This window comes from Melitaea cinxia, chromosome Z, assembly GCF_905220565.1.
Source record: "Melitaea cinxia chromosome Z, ilMelCinx1.1, whole genome shotgun sequence".
In the NCBI taxonomy this organism is placed as follows: domain Eukaryota; kingdom Metazoa; phylum Arthropoda; class Insecta; order Lepidoptera; family Nymphalidae; genus Melitaea; species Melitaea cinxia.
Genome location: NC_059424.1, coordinates 956,236 through 969,500, shown reverse-complemented (window position 1 = coordinate 969,500; position 13,265 = coordinate 956,236). Strand labels below are relative to the sequence as shown.

Genomic DNA, 13,265 nt, shown 5'->3' with positions numbered 1-13,265 from the left:
GCCCGTCGATTCAGTTAGTAGTGATCCCGCTTTCTGCGATAGATAATGTTGGTTCGATTCCCGTCCAAATCTAGGTTTAACATAAGTATTTATTATTATGATTGTTTATTGAAAAAAATATATAACTTCACATTTTTAAGACGAATGCGTCTTTACCTATAACACATAAATATAAAGTAGATATTAAAAAAAATGATTCGTTAAACAAATGGGTGAAGATCATTCCTAATTCGGATCTTATCGATAGACCATAACAGTTGATAAGTTATATGAACGTAATGTAAAATCTAAAAATAAAAGAGATACATACATTATGTTGGATAAACATGTTCTGTAAAAGAAGGACGTGGTTTGCATATCTCATATCAATATTTCATGACAATATTTGCATATTAAAGCGAACGCTCACTGACGCATTCGTCAAATCTCGTTTCATAACAAAAACATTATATAATATAAGGAAATGAAAAAGTAGAAAAATTACAGTTCATTTGTTACACTTTTAGAAAACTCGACTCTTAAATTATACATAGTTGTATGATAGTTCATTGAAGTAAATAAATGAGTGCAAGGAGTTATCAAAGGACTTACAATTAGTCGACAATGTTGAAATTCATAAATATTAACAAACATCTTACACGCCTCACACTTAACTACTCATGTAACGGGATTTACTCATGTAACGGGGTTCCGTAAACACGCAATATACAAGCTCAAACGCCCAGACCACGGCAAACATCTGTATACGCTTCAGCTTGTAATGTTCCACTGCTGGCATAGGCCTTTTTCCTCATGTAGGAGAAAGATCAGAGTTTAATCCACCATGCTGCTACAATGCAACCCACACCGATAGATATATTCCCTATTATGAGTAACGATCGTTATCAGGTGTACATGATAGCAACCGGTACCAACGGCTTAACGTGCTCTCCGAGGCACGGTGGAGAGACCCACAAGGACTGCGCAAACACCCAGACCATAGCTAACATCTGTATGGACAATACGAAAGTATGCCAGTGCGGTGATCGGAACCGCCAGCGACACGTAATTAAAAGTAGTAACAACATTTTTTTTTTGTTTCAGGTACTTTTTTGGTTCTGACCTACCCACATTTCCTATACGCAGACCACATATATAGAAACGGTGTGATTGGAGTCAGTCCATCTGAAGAAAACCACAGGATTTTCGTCGACTTGGAACCAGTAAGTCACACGGATTATTCGAAATTAGCACAGCAAATGAGCACAATGACGACACCTAATTCTCTATCATGATTGACTACATGAACAATATTATGCTTTTCCTTTATTCGATAATTTTATTACAATGAATAGTGATGTCTGTTCAAGGGAATACACGTTACGTTTTGCCCCAAGGTTTAATGACTTGTCTAACCAAACCGATATAAGAAACTATGTGACTTATAACGGCACCAGGCAGATAAAAGTCTTACCTACTGTTTTTTACCTTCAATGGCTACTTTATCTGTCAGATATTTCTATTGGTAACCTGTTCATCTTAAATTTGGTGTGAAACCGATTCTAAGGGCCTAATTTACTGAGTGTCAGCCTCGGAATGAGAGATAACAATAATGCTAAAATAATTGTATCTATTGAAAGCTGTTGTTGCTTATGAAGTCATGAGCTAGCATCTTTAACCGACTTTACGGAAATACGAGAATGAAGATATAGTTGTGGTATATCTTTGTCTTCTGTTTTCAAACGTTACTTTTCATTAAGTGCCTGTTTTGCCGATTGCCGTTAATGCTATTTGATGCTTGACAGTATCCAACAGATTTCTTTTTCACCGTCGACTTATATCAATTTACTTCTAATCTAAAAGTTGTACTTTATCAAATAAAAGTAAAACAGGGGATATCTGCGAAACCGGTGAACCAGGCCTTAAGTGTTATTGTGGTTTCATATTTGATTATTCAGTAGCACGAAAAATTCTGTAGGCTCCTTTTTTATATAACTAAGTCGGTAAACAAGTGTACGGCTCACCTAATGGTAAGCGATTACCGTAGCTTATAGACGTCTGCAACACCAGAATCATCGAAGGCGGGTTGCCGACTCTATCCCCGATTTCCCCAGGAGACTAATAGATATTTGACGATTGTAAGTAATTTATATAAAATGTCTCTATGTAGCTCACGGGCACCATTGTTCGTGGTATGAAGAAGGCTCAGTTCAATGTATTCATGCGACCTGTTACTTCGATACCAGCCACTCAGAACCTGCGAACGACTCTAACTCCTATCGTTTGGGTGGAAGAGGTAAGCTTATTACTATACTACGAGTATAACTTACTGTACTAAACAATATGCACGGTATTATCCGTATTTTGTTTTTGTTAATCAAAAGAATTTGACATACATATCTACAACTAGCGATTGAAATCCGGTAAACTGGATCCAATAATCCGGTGATAAGCATCATTTTGTACACACCGGATCCGGTGATGGTATTGCTTTTGAGAAAATAACCGCTTTATTGAAAGATAGAGTGTTATTCTAACGTATAGGAGTCATTCGTTGTTGAGATAAAAGACTTGATTAATAGTTTTAAGCCATTAAATTAGCTATAAATGCGTTATGGCTAAGATATTCAACTATATTTACAGCTAAAACAACATGGATGTTTCTTGACTGATTCTGCTAAAATTAAAGAACACATTGTAGTTACTTGCAGAATGCCGAATTCCAAGAAAGACCAATATTAAGATTCAAACTAGGGATATTTTGGTGCCTCGTAACCGTAACCGAAACTATCGGATATCCAAAATAAAAACGTACCGATAACCTCAACATAAACAGACATAAAATTTTCAGATGATTTCACAGAAATATATCGCAGATGGATATCAAATATTATAGTAGGTACATATTGTGCTGTTTTTATATTTGCCCTGTCAAATAACATAAGCCGTGCGCGTTCTCAAAATTTGTAACAGTAACTAATACGATAAATGTTAATAATTAAATTATTATAGTAAATAAAATAAGTAGTATCTAAGTAGTTTGGCGATTTATTTAAAATCGAATATCTGTAAGCATATAATATCTATAAATATTCATATCCATATCCCTATCCGAAGTTTGACATACGTAATATTTCTGATTCAAACCGTAATGGGAATACATTTATACCAAAGAAAAAGGACATGCGACTTGAACTGATAAGAGTCTTACAAAATTTTTGACCAAATAATAACTCAACAGATAGCGTGAAAATTAAATTAAAAACTTAATTAATTAAAAAATAATTCAATTTACATATCTCTGTGGTCCATCTCAACACGTGTATGTATACACGACGTTTTCGAAATTATACTGTTCATGAGTAGAACGAATGTTTTTTTTTTTTTGTAGTAAAACTTCTTTACGCATGCTTGACTTGGGGAGTAAGCTGGTGAATACGTGACGAGAGCGTTACGAAAAGTGTGATCGGGCGAGGCAAACAGAAGTGAGAGGGAGATATAAGTTAGTGTAGATAGAAAGAGAATTTTATTCAGACGTGTGGTCTAAAGGACACTCGTTTTTTATTAAAGGAACTCGATTTACTTTGACAAATGTAGAAGCTGGGTAATCCTTCCCACAGCTATTTTGTAACTCTAATTGATTTATATAAGTAATATTAACTTTTAGTTCAATGTATAGTTTGTTTTTAAACTGAGATACTTATTATTATTTTTTTTATAACACACATACACAGTCGTCTGTTCCTATGGTAAGCAACTTAATGCTTGTGTTACAGGGAAAAGTTATAACTGTTATAACTATTTTTTTCATGAATACACATAGAAATAATACATATATAAACATATAAATACAAATATTACACCCAGACTCAGGCGGGAGTCGAACCCGCAACCCGTGGAACAGAAAGCAGGGCACAGACTGCGCCAACGTACTAGTCATTTCTTATTGTTGTCTCTTTTTAAATTTTTCTTCAATTAATATAAAAAATAATTTCATATAACATGTATTTTTTTCAACCTTCAGTAACTCTACTTATGTTGGTATGAAAAAGAAAAGTTGGTATGGTTTGGCCAATCCGGTCCGGATCCGGTCGGATTTTAACGAATCCGGATTGACAACGACACCGGATTGCGTACTATCTACGACGCATTTCTTTATCTATTAGTAATAATATGTAATTAATATCTTAGAAGGATTAAATTAATTTTTAAATAAAAATTATGATTTAAATTATACTTATAGATCTTAATACTCAGGCGATGAAACTAACAAAAGCTTCCGCCTCACAAAGCTGTAATAGTACAAATCTGAAAGATGATAGCCAGACTCTCTGCAACGAAATGTTAATAAAGAAATTACTACCTAGACTACCGAGTTGAAAACAATATCAACTTTCTTATTAAGATGCTCCAATTCTACTACTACATGAAGAACGCAAAATTAAATCCTGCAACCTGGTCTTCTACAAATTAATGGAAATTATTTTAGTCTTTTAAACGATACATACGCGTTTATTCCTTCAAATATATAATAAACATTATTTGTATGTACATCATTCCTCATCATTTCAGCCCATCACAGTCCACTGCTGGACATAGGCATCCACAAGTTCACGCCAAAAATGGTTTGAACTTATGTGTGTTACCCATAGTAACCACGCTGGGCAGGCGTGTCGGTGACCGCAGGGCTGGCTTAGTCGCACCGAAGACGCTGCTGCCCGTCTACGGCCTTTGTATTTCATTGTAGTAGTAGGATGGTTATCCCGCCATTGGTCGGCTTTTTAAGTTCCAAGGTGGTAATGGAACTGTGTTATCCCTTAGTCGCCTCTTACGACACCCACGAGAAGAGAGGGGGTGGCTATATTCTTCATTGCCGTAACCACAAAGCAATGAAGAATATTATAGCCATGTATGTACACAAGCTCCTTATTACATATTTAGAGCAATTACACTACTCTACGTAATTGTGCAATTATTCAATTATCTGTATTGAAAGGAGAGAAAAATAAAATTAAAATTAGCTAACTTTTATTTATAATATTTAAACAATATAATTTCTATTCGCTTAGAAATAAGTATGGAATAAAATTAAACAGAGCAATCTTTAAAGTAACTGCCGAGTAACTCATATTATTAATAATACGTCTTCTTGCAGGGAATGGAGTTACCAGATCAGTTTGTAAACCTCTTGCAGACTCGGCTAGTGGATCGACTTAGTTTAATAGAAATCCTCCTGCCAGTCGCCATTGCAGTATGCTGTCTCGTAGCGGTCATAGGAATCATTATCCTGACTGTCGCTTTGTGTAGAAGGAACATAAATAATTCTAACAAGTCAAAATAAGTCCGTGATATATTTATTTATTATGTTGTTTTTGTTATCAATTAATTTTTAATTTATTACATATTTATCATTACTTTAAAACACTAAAATTATTAATACAATATGCATATTGTTTTTAATAGAATAATACTCAATGAAAGTTGAGTGTCTTTTAAAAGAAGTTTGAACATTACGATGACGCTTTTGGTCAAATTTCAAAATGTATATAGTAAGAACAAATAAAGAGTAATCTGTTATATAATTGTTGTTTAATTTGACACATAAATCAAATAAATTTATTGAAACACATAATCATACTACGCATTGGCGCAACGGTCCCAGCACTGGTTTGTGGCAGTTGAGCTGGCGGTTGCGGTTCGATCCTCGCACATGACAAACACTTGTATTGGTCATAAAGGTGTTTGTCGTGGTCTGGGGGTTTGTGCAGTCTTGGTGGGTCTCCTCATCGTGCCTCGGAGGGCACCCTAAGCCGTCGATCCCGGTTGTTATCATGTACACCTGATAGCGATGGTTACTCATAGTAGGGAATATCCACCAACCCGCATTGGAGCAGCGTAGTGGATTAAGCTCTGATCCTCCTACATGGGAAAAGAAGCCTATAACTAGCAATAGGATATTACATGCTGAAGCGTCACACACACATACTCTTTTTACTCATACACACATTTTTCCTTTTTTTCAGTTTGTCTCTTTTACACACATCATTCATTACACAAATGATTCCCCATACTTGCATCACACGCCTTAAGAAATAGGAGAAATTAACATATTACTACGGTTTCTCTATTTGATTTTGTAATGATGAACCGTGGGGAGAGTGCCGATAGCTGAATCGCAGGTACTCTTAGTTCGACTGCAGATGCTTTAGCTACTTAGTCACATATTCATCTAATTATTTGTGTTGTTTTTTTTTTTATGAAAAAACAATTTTTGTAATTATTTTATTTATGAAAATAAAAACTATTATTATGAATGCCTTCTCTGAGCGAATCAAATGCCAGTTACAATATTTAGGCGCCTTAGACTGTTGTTTGGACAGTATTTCACTTGTAATTACATTCCAACTTCCTTGGAAGCTTAAAGCTTAAACAAATAATAATAATGTATTACACAATAGAACAATATAAATAAATATACATATAGGTTGTTTGTTACCCGATCCTCGACACATGTTTTCACCCAACTATTATATATAATTTATTTATTTTAGTTCCAACAATACTGCTGAGGACCACTTTGCTTACATTTCGTTTTACATAATAAAGACAACATATGCAACGTTTTCCATGTATTACCAGTTGTTTAACCGTAACTTTAAACTAATAAAGTTCGACTATAAAAAAATCTCAAGTCGAGCGAGCGAGGAAATCATATAATAGAAAATGATTCCTGCCTAATATTAGACCGGTATAATAGGTCTGTAGATTTAAAAAAAATACTAGACATATAATATAATTTTAACAACCATTTGTTTTGCAGAATTTTTCTTGAGTAAAGATGTGATCTTGATGATTAGGCAATGCACAGATGCCTAATTTTATTCGAAAAGCATTTTCTTTATTGTGTAATTTAATTTCCTTTACTTTCAAAAACGTTTTTTTTTTTTTCATTTTTAAGAAGCCTTTACACATATCGTCAATTCATTGAAAAATGGAACTTTTCCCGAGGAATGGAAAAAAGCTCGAATAGTACCAGTTTACAAAAAAGGTCTACGAGCGGACGTTAAGAACTACCGTCCAAATTGTATCCTCTCAAGCTTTTCCAAGCTGTTTGAGAGCTTTGTGTATCCCTCACTCAGTAAATACTTCAGCAACATCATTACACACTTGCAACACGGGTCGCAGGCATGGTTTATCAACGCAAACTAATTTAACGGATTTTACTTCAGACTTGGCACAGGCGATGGATGGGGGGAAGGGGGTAGGTAGACGCTATATACACTGATTTTATCTGTGCTTTCGACAAAGTAAACCATCAAATACTTATTAATAAACTACATCAGTATGGCCTTGGGAATACACTTATTGAATGGTTTCAATCATACACAAAGACCTCTTAAAGTTGCCGTTAATGGCTTTGAGTCCAACACGTACTTTGTTTGTTGTGAGGTTCCACAGGGCTCTCATTTAAACCCCCTTCTGTTTCTTGTTTTTATAAATGACATAACCCAGTTTCTTAAACATTGTAAGTGTTCACTATTTGCAGACGATTTGAAAATATAATAATAATAATAATAATAATAAGAATAAATTTATTTGTGAAAACACACTGCATCAGGTTAAAATTATATAAAAAGAAAACACATAGTACATAATTTACAACAAGGACTAACTACAAAGAGTAAAACGTAAAACAAAACAAAAAAAGAGATACAACAAAAGCTTATCGATTTAAAGTATTTAACAAAACACATTGTTTATTAAATAATTAATAATTATACATAGTTTGCAGCATGCCTCACAAAAGGTGTGACCTCAGTTTACGTTAGGACTGTTAGTCCTAACACTGGTTTTCAGGACCACCCTAAGTTTTGTAATTAATTTTCATTTTGGCGACACTCTGATAGAAATACACATACACATGGATACATACATAAACATAGAAATCTATAGATTATATAAAATATTGTAAAACAATACATACTAATAAAGGAAAAAAACGAGATATGAACAACACAAAAAAGTATACCGCATAATACGTTTATTCGATCTATTACATAATTATATTGAATAAATTGAAATATAAATATATACTCATAAACATACTTGCTTATTATATAAACACTTAATTATAAATGGATACATATAGGATTTACTAGGTTCTATAGAAATACTGGCACCACAAGGAAAACGCTTCCAGAATAAAACTTATTATAGAAATGAGATAGATACTTAAATAAACATTATACTCGCATAAACATTTAAAAGACAAGAGAGAAAAAAAAATTCACAGCTACAGAAAAAAAAAACTAATCTTTCTTTTGTACCTCCAATAAATACTTTTTATATTGACGCTTGAAGCTTGCTTTAGTACAAAGGTCCCGCAGAGGAGGAGGGAGGTTGTTCCAGCACTTGGTTGCTGCGTATTTAAAGCAACCCCTAAATGCTGCCGTGCGGTGAACCGGCATAGACAGTGCGCAGCGAGTAGACCGTGTAAAATGTGTGGTGTTAACGTCTCTCGCCCACTCCAACCTCTCGAATAAATAGACAGGTACACCGTGTTTAATTATGCCAAACAGCATTGTGGCAAGATGTAACTGCCTACGACTTTCCATTTTTAATATAGATGCCCGATTATTTATATTAAAGGAGTAACGTGATCCCGCCGCGGTATCTGAAAACAATAACGTGCACAGGCGTTCTGAACCCGTTGTATCGATCTTTTCGTGCGCTCTAATAGCCTTGGACCTATAACGGCATCGACGTAGTTAAACTGAGAGAGGACCAAAGCTTCACATAGTCTAATGCGTAGTTCTTCACTCAGTGACTTACTAATTCGATACATAATTTTCAAACGGAAAAAACAATTACGTACTAACTTTGAAACATGTTTTTCGAATCGCAGATTTTCATCCATCAGAAGCCCCAAATTACGAGCTTCTGATACTCTGTCGATTTTGCAGCCATTAACAGCAATCAGTGGATCAAAGTCCTGGACTTTCTGTACCTGCTTTCGCGTACCGATTATCATATACTTCGTTTTATTGGGGTTCAAAACCAAAGCATTTGACTTGGCCCAGTCAAAAATCCTATCCAGATCACCGTTAATTTTACTCAAAGAGGGTGCAACGTCATGGGATCGAAAAGAAAAATATATCTGAATGTCGTCAGCATAAATATGAAATTTACAATTTTGTATGCACCTAGTGACGTCGGCGGAGTAAATGCTAAACAAGATTGGCCCCAGTATGGAACCCTGAGGCACTCCTCTTTTAACTGGGCTACGTCGCGAGGAAATCACATTTCCCTCCTCTGTTTTTGTTTCTACAACTTGGTATCTATCTTGTAGATAACTGGCAAACCACAGAACAGTGGACTCATCCAATCCGTAAAATCGGAGTTTTGCTAAAAGTAAGTCAATATTAATAGCATCAAACGTCCGAGAAAAATCAAGAAATACAACAATAGTAACATTTCCGCTATCTTGGGCATGAAGCATGTCATCGATCACACTCACAAGAGCGGTCGTAGTGCTGTGGTGCTTCCTAAAACCAGACTGCATTACGGGTAGGATGCTTCTACTTTCTACGTATTCAGTGAGTTGCTTGCAGACAATTTTTTCCAAGATTTTTGAGGGATACGACAATATGCTTATTGGACGTAGATCTTTAAATTCCGAAGGGTGGGAAGTTTTAGGAATAGGACGCACCACAGCATCACGCCACATCTCGGGGAAAGTTGAGGATAAGATGCTTCTATTTACTAAGTTGGTAAAAGAGTTTAGTGTGTACGGAATAGATAAAAGTAACATATCCAGTGAAATGCCATCCACGCCGACGGCGTTAGAACGCACTATACAAAATAGTTAAAACCAATTATTAATTAATAGGGCACAGCAGGAATTTCCTGCTCAAAATATGGAGCAGCCCGACTGGGGTAGTACCTCGACCTTACAGAAGATCACAGCAAAATAATACTGTTTTCAAGCAGTATTGTGTTCCTGTTGGTGAGTAAGGTGACCAGAGCTCCTGGGGGGATTGGGGATTGGGTCGGCAACGCGCTTGCGATGCTTCTGGTGTCGCAGTTGTCTATAAGCTACGGTAATCGCTTACCATCAGGTGAGCCGTACGCTTGCTTGCCGACCTAATAACATAAAAAAAAGACATAGATTCGGTGCAAAGTGATCTCAATAATATAATAGAATGGTGCCATCACAATAAAATGACTCTTAACGTAAGGCAAATGTTTCCATATAAAATTTACCCGGAAGAAAAAGCCGCTTGTCTCTAGTTACTCTATTGGAAATGTTATCTTGCAAGAGAAATCACAAATTAAAGACTTAGGGCGGAGTTCACCGACTATCGTCTAACCAATGTTTGAGTAATCAGCCGATGAATCCCTAAACATCGGTTATGCACCCGGTAAAGTATTCACTGTTCATCACGAATATTTTAACCATGGTTACTAAATCAGGCAATCACCATACGCTCACAGCGAATGAACTACTAATGAATGAATGCTATAAGTCTACTCATTAGGGAAGTAACATAGTTTTATTTAGTCGACACGAGTTTTGGTGCCATCTATAGTTAGTAGCATAAAATAAAACGCTTTCAACTTGAGAAGTTCGAGAACGCATTGGATACTGTTACGTTAGCATGTAGTGTCCAATTTGGATGGGTAATAACGTCACGGCGCTGCCATTGTCAAGTGTTTTTTTTTATTATTTCTTTGCACGTGCTAACATTCTCTATTATTTTGTTCTGTTGTGAGTGTTTAATTTTTAAATTACGGTTTACTTGAAAAATGGCAGCTTTAAAAAAGAGAACAAACGATTTTTCAAGCGATGATTTTGACAAACGGAATCTAGTTTTAAATGAGGAATCATTGTATTCTTCGTAATAATTACGACGCATTTGAAACAGGTACTCTAGGTCTCCTTGTTTTGGTCTCTATATTTTCTAGATTTTCAAGAAGGCCTAAAGTCTTGATAGTTATCAATTAATACATTGAAATTGAACACTGACTGCGTGTTTATCTCTTACCAAAAACTTTCAACTAATAACGAAATGTTGCAACTGTTGTAAAGTCACAGCAGAATCTGTTGACCAGATGTCCGAATATGGCATTGATGGACGGTTAAACAATGCTGTAGAGTTCGGTTATAGTCATCGGCTGTTTAAGGGCTGTAAACACTGGTTAACGTATGGTGAACAGTAAAAATGATTTAATCAGTTGTTTAACTGATAAACACCCGTTTTAAAAGTCGGTGAACTCCGCCCTTAGGAGTTACTATAGACGGCCGTTTAACTTTTGTGGCACATGTTGATAACATAGTTGTTAAAGCTGCACAAAATCTTTTCAGGGTTTTTCAAGACGAACAAAAACGATGTTGTATAATTCTCTAGTGCGCAGCTGTCTTGAGTACGCCAGTGTTATCTGGAATCTTCTGTACAGTATACACTCTCAGCGTATTGAGAGCATTCAGCGTGCTTTCACGAGACATCTTACTTTTTACGAAAACAATTTTTCGCACGGACAAGTGTACGGGGAGCGTTTGGTAAGGTTCCACATGATTTCTCTTCGGAGTAGGCGTGAGGTTTCAGATCTGACTTTCCTGCACAATATATTAAATAATAGGGTTACCAATTCTGAAATAACAGAGAGGATACTCATATCGGTTCCCTCTAGGACACACAGAAGTATCCACGCACACAAGATATTTTACATTCCACGCGTAGTCTCACCTTGGGAAACAAGCTACCCTAGTGCGTTTGTGTAACAAATATCATAGTGTCAGTAAATCGATTCCAGGCATTGATATTTTTCACGACTCTCTCTCTCTGTCTTTAGATGTAAGGTACTTAATTATTATAAAATGCATGATTAGTTTTAAAAATTATTTATTTTAATTTATTTTACAATAATTTTAATTTTAATTTCTCTATTTGGAAATTTTTGCATATCTTGATTTGAGTTTTGTTGTTTCCCTATTCTTTATAAATTATTAATGATAATTTGTTTCTAATCTTTAGTTATTATGATTAAATTATCCAAATGTTTAATTTCTTTAATTTTATTAATTTTAATTTTATTAATGTATGTGATAATAATATGTTCTTCATTTTGATTTTGATTATTTTGGTTATGATGATGGAGTGTCACTTTCTTATTTTTTTTTTGTATGTAGGTATTTGCTTTTAATCATTGTATTCCAAAGTGTTATTTATGTACACTTGTAAGAAAGAGACATGAATATCAGATAATTTGTTATTATATATTGTTTAATTTTAAATTTTTTTATATGTATGTTGTAAGTGTACTTTTAAAATAAATAAATAAATGTCGTCCCTGCGGTCACCAACCCGCCTGCCCAGCGTGGTGACTATGGGCAAAACACATGAGTTCAGTCCATTTTTGGCGTGAACTTGTGGAGGCCTATGTCCAGCAGTGGACTGTAATAGGCTGAAATGATGATGATGATGACATATATCGCAAAATCGCCACAGTCAAAATGAAATCGGCCAGTGGTGAGACACATATGTAACAAGATTTTGAAATAAACTGATAATACTTTAATCTCTATAAAAATTCTACAGGAGTGGAATTGTGGACAGACCAAACAATCGCACGAATACCCACTTATAGGTATAATTATAAGAAGGTTCGGATGCGAATTGCTTTCAATCTATTTAGTGTGGCGAAAAATGTGCATAATAACGAATCTGATTTATTTTGAGGTTGACAGATTTAATAATCGTGTTACTATCTGGGTACTTATATTTAAAACATTTAGAGCGTTCGTCGAAAATATTAAGACGTTAAAGGAAAGAAAAGTTAGGTTTGCAAAAAACCACGAATTTGAGAATTTCACAAAGCAAATGGCAATGTCAACACTTGTCCGGAAATACATTTGAAGTCTAGATATTATTACGTGAAGAGAAGTGAGAATTCAAACATTTATAATTTGTTAATTGAGTTCTAGTTAATATCATTTAACAACTGTGGTAGGGTACAGGAGGAAACCTCGAAATTACAGATCAAAATTAAATAATACTGATTTCATTTTCCGGGGAAGTATCACGACCTTACAGAAAATCACAGCTAAATAATATTACTTTCAAGCAGTTGTGTTTCTGTGGCGAGTAACGTGACCAGAGCTCCTGGGGGAATTTGGGATAGGGTCGGCAACGCGCTTGCGATGCTTTTGCGTCGCATTTGAATGTCTGTCCTTATGGTTATCCCCACTTGTGTATTGGTCATAGAGATGTTTGTCGTGGTCTGAG

The 13,265-nt window shown here is 35.2% G+C and overlaps 1 protein-coding gene across 1 annotated transcript in view; it reads left to right on the top strand.

Moving 5' to 3' along the window:
• LOC123668695 (sensory neuron membrane protein 2-like) overlaps positions 1-5,561 on the top strand; it is a 137,946-nt gene extending 132,385 nt beyond the window's left edge. The window contains exons 7-9 of the mRNA XM_045602397.1: positions 1,084-1,202; positions 2,150-2,275; positions 5,135-5,561. Of these exons, the coding sequence (XP_045458353.1) occupies positions 1,084-1,202; positions 2,150-2,275; positions 5,135-5,320 (431 nt within the window). The 3' untranslated portion in view covers positions 5,321-5,561. The remainder of the gene's footprint in view (positions 1-1,083; positions 1,203-2,149; positions 2,276-5,134) is intronic.
• Positions 5,562-13,265: the final 7,704 nt, after the last annotated feature.